At 34.3% G+C, this 15,137-nt stretch overlaps 1 protein-coding gene across 6 annotated transcripts in view; it reads right to left on the reverse strand.

The window, feature by feature from the left end:
* The window catches only part of LOC109092985 (aryl-hydrocarbon receptor nuclear translocator 2), a 77,014-nt gene that overhangs the window by 60,709 nt on the left and 1,168 nt on the right, over positions 1-15,137 (reverse strand). For 4 of the 6 annotated variants that reach the window (XR_006155152.1, XR_006155153.1, XM_042727294.1 and 1 more), the window contains exons 2-4: positions 5,734-5,848; positions 2,617-2,664; positions 1,151-1,195 (exon numbers count right to left, since the gene is read on the reverse strand). Coding sequence is in view for 4 of the 6 variants with exons in the window: in XM_042727294.1 (XP_042583228.1) it covers positions 1,151-1,195; positions 2,617-2,664; positions 5,734-5,848 (208 nt within the window). In the remaining 2 variants the exon portion in view is untranslated. The remainder of the gene's footprint in view (positions 1-1,150; positions 1,196-2,616; positions 2,665-5,733; positions 5,849-15,137) is intronic. The other 2 variants (XM_042727296.1, XM_042727295.1) reach the window with 1 other exon arrangement.

Below are 15,137 nucleotides of genomic sequence, written 5' to 3' on the forward strand. Positions count from 1 at the left end.
AATTAAAAACCACAATTTTGTATCGTTAAAATTGATATAATAAAAGAATAATTTTATAATATAACGCATTTTATATTTTAATGTGTTTTAAATATTTTGTTATATATAAGTATTATTAAATAATGTATAATAATAATTATTATTATTACTATAGATATAATATTACAATATTATCTAGTATATCATAAAACATAGTATTAAAAAGTTATGTGTAGTTATAGCAATGAAATAATAATTATCATCTTTATATAGATGTTCAAATGTTTGGGATCAGTAAGATTTTCAAATGTTGAAATGAAAGAAATTTCTTATGCTCATTACGGCTGCATTTATTTGAATAAAAAAAACACTAATATTGTGAAATATTATTACGATTTAAAATAATTATTTTTTAATATACTTTCAAATATAAGGAAAAGGAAAAAAAAAATTACAGAACCCAATTTTTTGAAAGGTAATGTATACTGTTGTAATTAAATTTTTCAGAATATCATAATATAAAAAAATGTGTGTGTGTGCGCATTTTTGAGATCCATCTTCCGCTTGTATAATTGCAATAGCGAAATTTCAATAATTACCACCTACCTATGTCTGCTCTCATGTACTTATATGCATTCGATGTTGACCTTGTTTGATAAATGCATAATTATGAATTCCTATAGAGGGGGCATTCGGGACCCTCAGTATACAGAACAAATTTATTTGGCTCATGCTTTCTTTTCAAACGTAGGGAAAAAGTTTCTTCCATGGACTGATCAGCTGCAACACTTCTTCTTCAACTGAAACGTTCAGTTAAAAAAGTGCCAGAGAGGATAATTGAAGACTTTTTTTTACTTCAGTTCTGTGATTTAGCTGAGACCCCAGCAATAAACTGAACGCTGACAGATGCGAACCAATCTTTTAAGTGGAAAATGCAAAACGATAAATCTTGGGAGGCCAGGCCGCTGTATTAGTCCACGAAGCGCAATGACTCAAAGCAACGTGACAATTTCAGATGAGAGTGTCAGCTGAGGATAATTAAATACCCATCTAAGATTAGATCTAGACAGTCACTCGTGTGAGGCCAAGGTGAGAGAACGAGGTCGCTCCTGACGGCGGCAGGGGCCTGATTTCTAGCTATCCTAAGAGAACCTCCCCAAGACAGCCCTACCTGGCATAACGCTCCTTATCACCAGGAATCTGATCATCATCATACCTGATGGGAGAGAAGAGATCAAAATAAGATAAATGAGCCTGACAATGTCAGTTACATTACTTTTAGATTTTATGATTGTGGCTCAAATGGAGTGACCATGAGCTGCATTTATTATGCTGCATGGTTTGGATTATACTGTGTGAATATGGTAATATAATAATGGACTGTGACCACTGGATAATGAAAAACAACAAAAAAGACAAACTAAACAATCTGAGGTATCTGTATACCAGGATATAAACTCACTTTTTTATGAACCGTTTGATAAAAGTGCCTCCAAGAATTATTTGCACACTACAGTTGAGTTTTACAGTAGTATCGCGGAGATAATAATAATAATACTAAAAATAATAATATCCAGTTTTATCATCTATAAATATTATTTATGTATATTTTTATGTATTTATTTTTAGATATTTTTAAGTTTTTACTTTTATATTTTCAGTTTTTTGTTTTTTTTTAGTTGATGTTTTAGTAATTTAGTTATGTATTTACTATTATTATTATTATTTATTATTATTATTATTATTATTATTAGTTACTTTTATTTATTTATTTTTAAATAATGGGTTTGGAACAACACACACACATACACATACATACTTTTTTAAATAAATATAAATTATATATATATATATATATATATATATATATATATATATATAGATATATAGATAGATAGATAGATAGATAGATAGATAGATAGATAGATAGATAGATAGATAGATAGATAGATAGATAGATTGGATAGATAGATAGACAAACCCATATGCTTTTTTTTTATTTTTTTAGATTTGATGATATTTTTGAAGCTTTTGGTCACTGACGACAAATTTCAGACACAAAGTCCTACAAACATAGTGTATTGTTCATAACTGTTTTGAAGGAAGCAATGCTTTATCTTTGGAGTACAAATTATCGTGTACACTGTAAAGAAATAAAAAAAAAAAAAAAAAATCCTACACATTTCCAGAGTATCATTCAGTGTTGCATGGAAAGAGGCAGCATATAGGTTTGGAACAACGTGATGGTGATTATTTAACGCAAGCTATTTCTTTCTTTTTATTTATTTATTTATTTATTTATTTTGTGAGCAATTGCTCCAAGTTGGAGAGAAACTGCTGGAGTGTGTCCTGTATCTCCAGCAGAGGTCAGTGTCTCCATTCCAATGCTAGCAAAATGTGAGGCGTCTTTACCGTCAGGCGCAGCGCAACTATGGATACAGCTCCTTTAAAAGAACATGAACTGAAAGGAAACCCATAAGCTGAGGGCAACATAACATGAGCGATGTCTTGAAATGGCACAAACGCTGTGGCACAGCTGAAAGACATGGTCAAACAACAGAAAATATAAAAGAAAGGACATGGTGCGTGGTCTGATTTGTTTGTTTGGAAAGCTTGCAAACAATGGAAAAAGTTTGCCTTGAAAATTTGCTGGGTCCCTCGCCATCCTCGTCATCAAAGTCCATCCTGGAACAAGAAAACAAATACACTTGCTCATTTAAAATGTCTATACATGGGCAGCTTATCCAATAGAAAAGCTGCTTTATATGAATCATAATGAACTTGAACAGAGAAGCTAATCAACAAACCACAACACTGTTAAGAGAAAAGCCAATCAAAGTAAATTCAGATAACAGAAACCAATCACAAAACAGCAGATTATTACAGTCAGTAACACTGAAATGTTTACAGTCTGCTACATAAAATATGGTCAAACTACTTCTAGAAACTATGCTGTCAAATATCAGAAAGTATAAGCAGGTGGTTCTGGAACCAAATTTCACTTGATTTCTGACGTGAGGGACAGAAGTTTTCATCAGTGATGAATTAAGAATTAAGTATAAGAGAGGTTTTATGAATCCGAGCCTCTCTAATGTTGTTGTGTGGGCAGGTGAAGTGTGTTCTCCATGGAAACCACCTCTTGTTAGGGGACGATATTCATGAGCACTGAACAAAAACATGGCACGATCACGTAACAGCGTTTCCACTGCAGGAGTATTCGATTTAAATTGAAGTTTAACAGGCTAAAAATTAGGTACTTCTTAAATTATATTTAAGATCATTACCTATCATTGTTTTCACAGTAGCTCCTCTCTTAAAAGTTCAAGGCAGGTATCAGCCAGGCCATATGTGGCCATTTAGAAATGCATTCTTTCAACCAATAACTAAGCATGGAAATTTCTATTAAAATATTTTAAAAATGAAAGAAAAAAAAACATTTTTACAAAGAACTGATTTATAAATAATATATATATATATATATATATATATATATATATATATATATATATATATATATATATATATATACTGTATAGCTGTATGTTTATGTGTGTGTGTGTGTGTGTGTGCGTGTATATTTATTTGTTTATTTATTTTTACAAACTGATGGTGAACTATACATGCTAAAATAAAATATACATGTTTTATTATTTAATATCTAATTTAATAAAGGCAAAAATCCAAAAAAGAATATATAATACAAAAAATTAAAACAAGTTATTTATTTTAGAATCACGCTACACTGATAGTGTCTGATACTGATACACATACTATTCAGTCAACAGATAAAACACTTAGTGGTGCACTGTATGATTTATTCATGCTGTGATGCATGCTGGGAACTGAAGTCCTCCCTCCAACACAGCAGATGCCACTGTTACCTACCGAGATAAATGAGTTGTGCTGCTATTGTACAGTTATTTGAGCAGCTATACACTGGACTCTGTATAACACTGTATAATATATTAAAAAAAAAGGATAATATATAATATTCATATTTTACTATAATGGCCACAGAATAAATCTAACCAAGATCCACCTGTTCGGAAATTTCATTTATATTGTTTTTCAGAAAATGCAGCATAAATGTGGTTGATTATCTGAAAAAAAAGATGAGAGCAATTTTACTCTAATAAAGTATCCAAAAGTATATGTAGCTCAGTAATGTCAGTACTGGAGATCCACAAGGAAGATAACCGATAAATGAAATGTTCTTATTTCCTTTCATTAACACCGAACATCTTTTCAATGGCTAAACAAATAATAAAGTGTTACATAATAAGAGGCAATGAAAACAAGAGCGCTCCTTGATAATGGGCTCTGAGAGACAGTCATATCATTTCATGAGCTCATTAAAGCACTCCTGATTCATGATGTTTCCTGCTGTATGCATCACATTACTTTCAACAGACTAACAAACAAGGAAATCACACATCTGATGCAATAAGAAGTTATAAACATAGAATAGAACAAAATATGCACATATATTTTCACTCTTTAAGAGAAATTGGATATCTGAATAAACAATCATTCATGCATTAATTCAAGTAATAATAATAATAGTCTAATTAGGAATGTGAGAATATGGCTTTTTATGCGTTAATTAATTATCTACATATCTTACACATTATGTTCTAATTATCGGATATTTTCACACTTAATTTTTTTGATATATATATTAATTTATTTATTTTTTGATTAATGGACTATTAAAGAAAGAACAAAAAGGGCCAAAACCACAACTGTATCCGAATCGTCTTTGAACAGCTAAACAACACATCTGAAAATGGGTAATTATGACTTTTCTATTTATGTTTTTTTGTCATTTGCAAGACGCTATATTGAACTGTTAAGTGTCATATTAAAGGGGTCATATGATGCGATTTCAATTTTTCCTTTCTCTTTGGAGTGTAACAAGCTCTTGGTGCATAAAGAAGATCTGTAAAGTTGCAAAAACGGTGTCTGTTTCTGTAAAGCTGGGCAGTTCCAACTTTGCAAGGACAGTCTGGCGCTTCTGACTCAGAGCCTGTAAGTACATTTTTTATATTTAAATAATTTGCCACTGATGATTCAAACGCGAGTTTTGAGCAGTGTAGAGTAGGCTTGTTGTTTGTTGTTTCTCTGATCATAAAATGCAGACGTGGTTTTATGTTTATGCAGCGTTATACACCACACAACGCGTAAAAAGATAGTATAAGTCATTATAATCAGTAATTATGTCCCGACTGGATGCAACAAATGCCATGTTTGTAATGGGTTTTATTGGTTTTATAAACATACCTTACAATCCCTCTTACGCTAAATAAACCAATATCCCAAGTTATTCAGTTACTCCTAACAGTACATTGACTGAACTGCTAAAAGAGAATCGATAATGGGATGTGCACGAGCAGAGCAGCTGGACTGAGTCTCGTGCTGCTGGGACATGCATCACAGTATGTTAAGGGGTGTAACATTTCCGTCACCCACTTGAAGCATTTAGCCAATCACAATGCACTGAATAGCTGGCCAATCAGAGCACACCTCGCATTTTTAGAACGATGAGCTTTGTAAAAATCAACACGTTTCAGAATGGCGGGGCATAGCGGAGAAACAATAATGTACACTATAATGGAAAATAATGTGTTTTTTGAACCTTAAACCGCATAAACACTTTGCATTACAAATACACAAAACAATGTTCTTTTTAGCAACGTCATATGACCTCTTTAAACAGAGCATCAAAATAATACGCTGCTCAGCATAGTAACTCACCCTGCTGATCTCCGCTTGCCTCCTCGCCCCGGCATGGCTCCCGCCATCCTGACCGGACCCGCACCCACCACAGCACCTGGCATGGCCACCGGCCCCGGCAGATCTGTGCCCATTTCTGAAAGACCGAAAACATCTTCACCATCAACCACAAAAACACTGACTTCACATACACACAGCTGGTGTATAAATGATAATCTACATTCTAGATGACAAATAAAATAACAAACAAGCATTAATACATTTTGAATAAACAGTGTCAGTAACAAACAGAATTTTCTACTCTTTTTCAAACATGTATTCGCATTATGAATTCTCCATCAAAGCTGACAAAATATAATCAGAGCAATAACATGCACATCAAATTTCACAATACACTATCATTCAAATGTTTGGGTTCAGTAAGTTTTTTTAATGTTTGTGTAAAAAGTCCCTTATGCTCACCAAAGCTGCATTTATTTAATCAAAAATACAGTAATATTATGAAATATTACTGCCATTTAAAATGACTGTTGTCTACTTGAATGCATTTTAAAATGTAATTTATTCCTGTGATGCAAAGCTGAATTTTCAGCAGTCATTACGCCAGTTGTCAGTGTCACATGATCCTTCAGAAATCATTCTAATATGCTGATTTGCTGCTCAAGAAACATTTCTCATTATTAATGTTGAAAACAGCTGTGCTGTTTAATATTTTTGTGGAAACGGTGATACATTTTATTTTTCTGAGTGTTTTCAATAAATAAAAAGTTCAAAAAGAGCCACATTTATTTGAAATAGAAATCTTTTATATCATTACAAAAATAATTCAATGCATACTTACAGAATAAAAGTATTAATTTTCTTTTAAAAAAAACAACAAAAAAAAACAATGTATTTGTGTTTTGCTGGTCACAAAGCAAGACAAAATACATCAAAAACCATTGCACTAATTAAACAGCATCAGTATGTGACATCGCAAACAGCAGCTGGCCGAGAAAATGAACACACTCTGACATGTTCAGCCCAATGATTGCAGAATCATATTAATATTTGATAAAGTCTGCCTTCCACTTCTCCTGTACTCTGGAGCTGAGCAGACCCTTTTACTTAGTTTCCATTATTCATTTATGAGGTTTACAAACTTACACCTCGGTACATATGAAGGTACAAAAGAAACCCAAATCCATGAGGAGAACTCAAACGGGCTAAAAACTGCTTAAGGCTGCCACAAGTTACCGTTAATGATAATGTTATTCTGTGTAATTGTGTGTGTGTGTGTGTGTGTGTGTGTATGTGTGTGTGTGTATATATATATATATATATATATATATATATATATATATATATATATATATATATATATATATATACATAGCCTAAATTTTCTGTTTCTACTTCCAAGTTAAAGTTAATAATTTTATTTGTATGTATAGTTTGTGTGTTGTTGTTTTTTAATTAATTTTAAATGATTAGTTTTAGTTTATTTAGTTTCATTTGTGGTTTTTATTTAGTTTCATTTGTGGTTTTTATTTTATTTTGTGGTTCACGTCTTTTTTGCTGTGAAATCTTTACTGGTTTTTATAAAGTAAATGCAATAGTTACATTTATATGGTTAGTAATATTTCAAAATAGACACTTACTGGACCGAAGCAACATACACTCTTACAAATAAAGGTGCTTCACGATGCCATAGAAGAACCTTTTAGTCTAAACGGTTTCATAAAGAACCTTTAACATCTGAAGAACCTTCCAGTTTCACAAAAGGTTCTTTGTGGTGAAAGAAGGTTATAAAAAGGTAAGAAAGAGATGGTTCTTCTATGTGACTTAGGAGGAGTTTCTTCCCCCAGGCCATCAGGCTCCTAAACTCAAAACCAGCCTCCTAACATCTTCATGTCTCCACTTAATATTCACTTTATCAGTAAGATATTCATCATTCACTACCTCACATTGACATACTGAAAGTGTCAACCTGTTTGCACATTTGCCTCTTGTACAGTCCTGTGTATCTTAATATTTAAGACTACAGTTTTCTTTTCATGCACATTATTTTCCACTATATATTTAATTCTACAGTATACATCTCTTTATATATTTTATATTTTATTCTTATATTTTTATTGTTTACTTTTATTTCATTCTTTCATAGCTATATTTATGTATATTTTCATCTGTGTTGTATTCTTTAATAATTGCACTGTCCATGGAGCGGACCTGGCTCACATTTCACTGCTGGTTATATATGCTCTATATAATTGTGTATGTGACAAATAAAAAAATCTTGAATCTTGAATCTTGAATCTTTTGAAGCGCCTTTATTTTTAAGAGTCATATATATTTTTTTTTTAGAAAATGATCATCAGGTTTTTGAAAAATGTTTATTTGTTCATCTAACAATCATCATTGTATTGCATTGCATTCCATGTTAAACTACAAAGCTTTGATCATTATCTAAGCATTTAAACGACATATTATTGGGAGATACAGAGTGACAATTTTAGCCTATGTATACACTATTATACAGATCTCATTGATTTCCAGTACAAGCAATCTGAATTTCATCTTACTTTTTAGCCACATACATATCAGCATCTGCACCAAATTGCATATTTTTGCTCAGCTTGAGACTCTGAACAAAACAAATAAATAATTCGTTTTTTCTTCCATATTCTTATATCACACAATATGAGCCCCAAAAGCCTGATGAAGCAAATATGGCAGATTTGTTCATTTAGATTCGGTCTAAAAATGTAAAAAAAAAAACTGCTGTTAAAAAATATATCCAATTTATTTATTTATATATTTTTTGTGGACTACTATTTCAGAAAGACAGGCTGTTAAAATGTTTTTTAGTGCATGTGAATGCTTTCACCACATGGAAAAAGCTGTGCGAACATTCTTCAAAATATCTCCTTTTCAGACGCCTCACTGCTTTGCAGAACTTTCTAAAGCTCCCTCATCCGTTGTCGTTCTCTGTCAGAAAGCCCTCAGGTCAAACTCATTAATCTGTCTTGTGGGACAGAGTGAAGGCTGGAAGACAGATAGTATACTGCTGTCTCTCATTTTAAATCACGACTCAACAGCTCACACGCTCCCATCTCTTCTCTCCTCCGAATCATTCTAATGACCAGAGGCCTGCTTCATTCAGATCTGCCCCTAAACAAAACATCTGGGCCCGTCCTTTAGGATCGCATGTAATGTCTGAGCTCTTTATAAATGTGGACAGCACGTCTCATTTTGTGTTTTGTGAGAAGCGAACTCCACTGAGACAGAAACAGTCCAAATGAGCAAATTCTTCAATCAAAGCGTCAAGAAAACCTTCCCAGAACACCATGCTGTCTTGGACCGTGGCCCGTCTTTACGGATCTGTGCTGTGACAGATAAACTTAGATAAATTGATTTCTTTGGAGGAACGATTCAGATCTGGATTATTAGGAATTGAGATTCAGCACAGGATTGTGGGTATGCGGCAGAGGCTCAGTCAATTTTGCCGTTTCAGTGGGTGATTCTAAAGCAGGGGTGCCCAACCCTGCTCCTGGCGATCGACTGTCCTGCAAAGTTCAGCTCCAACCCTAATCAAACACACCTGAAGCAACTAATTAAGGTCTTCAGGCTCACTTAAAAATTAAAGGCAGGTGTGTTTGATTAGGGTTGAAGCTAAACAATCCAGGACAGTCGATCGCCAGGAGCAGGGTTGGGCACCCCTGTTCTAAAGAGTAGGGTTCTTGAAATAATGCATACAGATTACTGTTTGAACGTTTGGATCAATAAAACTTTTTCTTTTTTTTTTTTTTTTTTTTTTTCTTTTTTTTTTAAAGTATGCTTTTATTAAGCAAAGATGCTTTTGATTTTTTTGAACTTTTTATCCATCAATGAATCCTAAAAAAACATATAGTGCAGTTTCCACAAAAATATAAATCAGCACAAATGTTTTCAACATCACATATTAGACTGATTTCTGCAGCATCATGTGACATTGAAGATTGGGGTAATGATGCTGAAAATTAAGCTTTGCATCACAGAAATAATATACATTTTAAAATATATTCCAATAAAAATTTTTTTTACTGTTTTAACTGTATTTTTGATTAAATAAATGCCGTCTTGGTGGGCAAAAGAAAAAAAAAACATCAACCCATGAGGTCTATATCACATACAACCAAATTATAGCAATTGAGATGCACACATAGGCTACACACACTAAAAGTGGCAATAATATTAACATTCACAAACTAAATGTATGAAAACAAATTGGGCTGCTGGTAAAGAGAACCAATGCTAGTTTGTTAATTCATCAAACCAACTTGGTCATTGGCCACTGATGATGATCTCAAAATGGCCAAATATCAGCCAATAATAACTAATGTGTGGGCAATTTTTGCTATATTACCAGCAAAACAAAAGTTTTTCTCTGTAGACCTTGAAATTTGTCAATCCCTGAGTGAACTGATAGTCAAGCACATGACCGGCCATGAAAACACATTTTCAGGGCTGACATTTACATGGACTTACAACAAATCCCTCATTAAATGAGAGAAGAAGAAAAAAACTCTTTGGGGAGTATTTTTTTGTAACATTTGAACCTTTCTCTCTTGCACCACTCCATTCCATAATAATAATAATAAATAATAATAATAATAATAATAATAATAATAATAATAATAATCATAATAATTTTACATTACATTTACATTTACATTTAATCATTTAGCAGACGCTTTTATCCAAAGCGACTTACAAATGAGAACAGTAGAAACAATCAGATCAACGAGAGAACAACAACGGTATACAAGTGCTATGACATTTATCAGTTGGTATTTTAAAGTGAACGTAGCCAGGGTTTTTTTTTTTTTTTTTTGAATATGATAGACAAGAAAAAAGAAAAGGTAAGTACTAGTATTAGTTGGTTAAGTGCAGGCGAAAAAGATGAGTCTTTAGATTTTTTTTTTGAAGATGAGTAAAGACTCAGCTGTTCGGATTGAGATCGGGAGGTCATTCCACCAGCTGGGAGCAGTCCAGGAAAAAGTCTGTGAGAGTGATTTTGAACCTCTTTGGGATGGCACCACAAGGCGTCGTTCACTTGCAGAGCGCAAACTTCTGGAGGGTGCATAAGATTGAACTAGTGAGTTTAGGTATGTAGGTATGCAGTGGTCGTTTTGTAGGCAAGCATCAGTACCTTGAATTTGATGCGAGCGGCTACTGGTAGCCAGTGTAACCTGATGAGGAGAGGAGTAACATGAGCTGTTTTTGGCTCATTGAAGACAACCCTCGCTGCTGCATTCTGGATCAGTTGTAGAGGCTTGATAGTACATGCAGGAAGGCCCGCCAGGAAAGCATTGCAATAGTCTAGTCTGGAGAGAACAAGAGCTTGGACAAGAAGTTGGGTGGCTTGCTCTGACAGGAAGGGTCTAATCTTCCTAATGTTGTATAAGGCAAATCTGCAGGACCGGGTCGTTGTAGCAATATGGTCTGTGAAGCTTAACTGATGATCCATCACAACTCCTAGGTTTCTGGCTGTCCTGGAAGGAGTTATGGTTGACGAACCCAGCTGTATAGAGAAGTTGTGATGAAACGATGGGTTAGCTGGAACCACCAGCAGTTCAGCTAGAAATGTCACTCAGACAGGCTGAAATGCGAGCAACTACCGTCGGGTCATCTGGTTGGAATGAGAAGTAGAGTTGAGTGTCATCAGCGTAGCAGTGATAGGAAAAGCCATGCTTCTGAATGACAGATCCTAATGACGTCATGTAGATGGAGAAGAGAAGCGGTCCAAGTACTGAGCCTTGAGGAACCCCAGTAGCAAGTTGTTGTGACTTAGAGACTTCACCCCTCCAAGACACCATGAAGGATCCAGAGATGTCCATCTTTCTGAGGGTGGACAGGAGAATCTGGTGATTAACAGTGTCAAAAGCAGCAGACAGGTCCAGCAAAATGAGTACTGAGGATTTTGAAGCTGCTCTTGCTAGTCGCAGGGCTTCAGTAACCGAGAGCAGCGCAGTCTCAGTTGAGTGGCCACTTTTGAAGCCAGATTGGTTGCTGTCCAGGAGGTTGTTCTGTACAAGAAACATAGAGAGCTGGTTGAACACAGCTCGTTCAAGTGTCTTTGCAATGAATGGGAGGAAGGGATACCGGTCTGTAGTTTTCTAGAAGTGCTGGATTTAGAGATGGTTTCTTCAGCAGTGGGCTTACCTGAGGCCTGCTTAAATGCTGAGGGAAATGTTCCAGAGTGAAGAGAGGAGTTGATAATGTGAGTAAGTGAAGTATATGTATATATATACTATATATATATATATATATATATATATATATATATATATATATATACACACACACACACACACACACACACACACACTAATCTTTAAAAATTACATACAAACAACACATTTCAAAGCAGTAAATTTAGCTGAGTTTGCAACCCTGTGTATTACTTTAATCTGAGCAAACCATAGAAATGTAATTGAGAAATTGATGAGCAACTTCAGAATGGACAGCCAAACTTTTTTATATTATTGCTAAAACCCTATAAAGCCAGAAGCTGTGACAGAAAAAGATGGAATCAGGCCATTCCAAACATAAGGACGACCAAAAATGAAGAACGTAAAATAACCCGTTCAGTGGTAAAGCATTTAGTTCCTTTATTCTCCAGCAGCACTTAAAAGAGAGTGAATCTCTGTAGAATCAGTATAATCTCTGGGTGCCGATGAGATCGAAGTGACACTTGGCACATTTCCATGCAGAAAAGAGTTTCTCAATTGAGTGCTTCCGAGCAGGAATGGTTCAGAAACCTCCAAGTTTAAAGGAAGAAACTACAAACCATTGAGTTAACATCCTTTCTCTGATAGCACGCACATGTGAACAATGACTCTTTCTTCTGGCTATTGTTATGCAGCCAAAGAAAGTTCACACTGCCAAACGTTCGGGATATTTCAGACATGATGGTCAACAGAAAAACTGAAAGCATGCTTCAGTAATTCATGTGCAATTGTCCTCAGTGACTTTTTTAGCTTTATTCTCATTTCAAGAGCTTACAGAAACTGACGGATGAACACAATGCTGTATTTCTTGACAGAAGTCCAATCACTTGCAAATGTTTCAGCACATACATCAGAATTAAATGGGCAATATAATGAAAATTTTGATTAACAAAGAATTCAACAAGCTATGAAAACACATTGCAACTTTTAGAACTCAAAAATTCAGTTTGTTACTGACATTAACCAGCAAAATTTATACATTCTGAATGCAACTTTCTAATATGGGAAAACAACAAACAACTGGTCAACAATGTCTATTTGGTGATTAGAAACTTGGTTCATACACATAATAAATAGGTCTTGATTGCAAACGTGTAGTACATAAAAATGCAAGTAAAAGTTCAGCGAAATGAAATGTGGCTCAATTATAGCAGAGGGGTATTTATATAGACAAAACAACCCATTAAAATCCACTGATATAAATGTGTGTCCAATTATTTCACAGAAATTTTAATCAAGGTCTCTTTATAAGGTCCTAAATCCCTTCAGAAAATGAAATAAAGGTGTATGGTAAATATTATAAAACAGGTGGTTCTGACTTTAAAATGATAAACAGCCAAAACACATTGTGAAATTGTTTCAGACAAACAGCAGATACGGTATAACAGTATAGCATATTTCACACACTTATACTGTCAAGTATATATCATCATACATCAAGCTCAGCCTTACTCAAAGCTCAAATCCAGCAAGGTAGAAATTAAAATGAGAAAGAGTAAATTCTTTAGCTCTTGCTAGCTCATGCGGCACACCATATGTCATATGTACACAATTCCTTCTTAGCAATGCTACTCTTCTGATCAGTCCTGTTATCCGTCACTGCTTTCAACAAAGAGGTTTCCTTCACAAACACAAGAGGTCGGCAAACAGTCTGAACTGTGGCTAATCAACTGTGCCTGTAATCCCCATTCACAAATGCCTAGTGCCATTTGTACAAAACACGTTCTTATTGTGGCCGTGCTGCAACCGGGGCCTTTTGTTAAGCGTTGTGGGCATAACGATAAAAGTACAGATGGCCTGCAGATTTGTGAAGCAAGTGAAATAAAAGCTAGCTGACTTTAAAACAAAGTGCCCCTCAGTTCAACTACAGTCACGTGACTCCATCAACAGAATGCTCTTGTGCATTTTAAAGCCTGCTTGGCAGCTCAGCATGTCAACCAGGTGCTAATAATGCTCACATTCTTTATTCATTTTGACTCATTTGCATTTACAATGAGGTGGTGGGGAAGGAATTGCCCGCTGGGGGAAAAGAGTGTTCGTGGAAGCAATGGAGTCATGGAGTGTAATTTACTTTAGCAAGCGACTAAATAAACTGAGCAGCAGTAGGCTTCTGTGACATGTTTCCTGTGAACAATAACTAAACAAGTTTGTTTTATTGAAGTCTGTTGCGTGAGATTTATCAGATGATCTTTTTAAACAGAGTATCAGTTTTATCAGGACAACTCTAGAAGCAGATAATATTGTGCTTTTGTAAAATAGCTGATGCGTAAATTTCTAAGGCAAGTATCTAAATTATCAACATGATAAACACTTTTCCAATAACCTGTTGCACATAATATGCTACATGCTTTCTGTCATCTGAAAGGTGCTTCATACTTTTCCGGCAAGCAAAAGGGCTTTTTACTACATCTGTACAAATGTCTCCTTTCAGCTCGTGATTCACACGTCTTTATGTTGTGTAATCTTTACTGATCTTTATAAAGTAAATATAAGACTAAGTTTTATATTTTTAGTTACATTTCAAGATGAACACTTACTTGACTAAAGCAACTTGGGTTTACTTGATTATCATACATCGCTTTTTAGAAAATGTTAGAAATGAGAGTATGAAATATGACCCATCAGGCTTTTGAGAAATGCTTATTTGCTTGTCTCTCAATCATTGTGTTGCCTTGCATTTTATGTTTTTGATAATTAGAACTAAACATTTAAAAAATCATCTTACTAAGTTATATTACTGGGATATATAAGGTTATGCATGTAGTCTGCTATAGCCTAAACATCTCATTGACTTACATTGTATCTTACTTTTTGGCCATAAATAAAAACAACTCTGAATAAAACTTATGCATTAAATAAATTGTACATTAAATAAACAGTTCTATTTTTAAAAAGTCAGAAAAATTGAATGCATTTCATACAGTATTTTGGGCTTTACAGAGTTATAAATATTTGATGCCTGAATCCACTTGAAGCATGACTTCTGACTTTCCAACATTTCTATATCTGTGCATCTCTGCTATTTTTAATATTATTTACATTAATTTTTCATATGTTTGACCTTCAGTATCCTTTTTGGTTGTTGTTCTGAGCTGATAAACATCTAAACACGAGACCATGCTGTGATGACTAAAATAGACCACAGATGCCCACAACATCGTGACTCTGAGG

This window comes from Cyprinus carpio, chromosome B7 (genome assembly GCF_018340385.1).
Source record: "Cyprinus carpio isolate SPL01 chromosome B7, ASM1834038v1, whole genome shotgun sequence".
Lineage (NCBI taxonomy): Eukaryota > Metazoa > Chordata > Actinopteri > Cypriniformes > Cyprinidae > Cyprinus > Cyprinus carpio.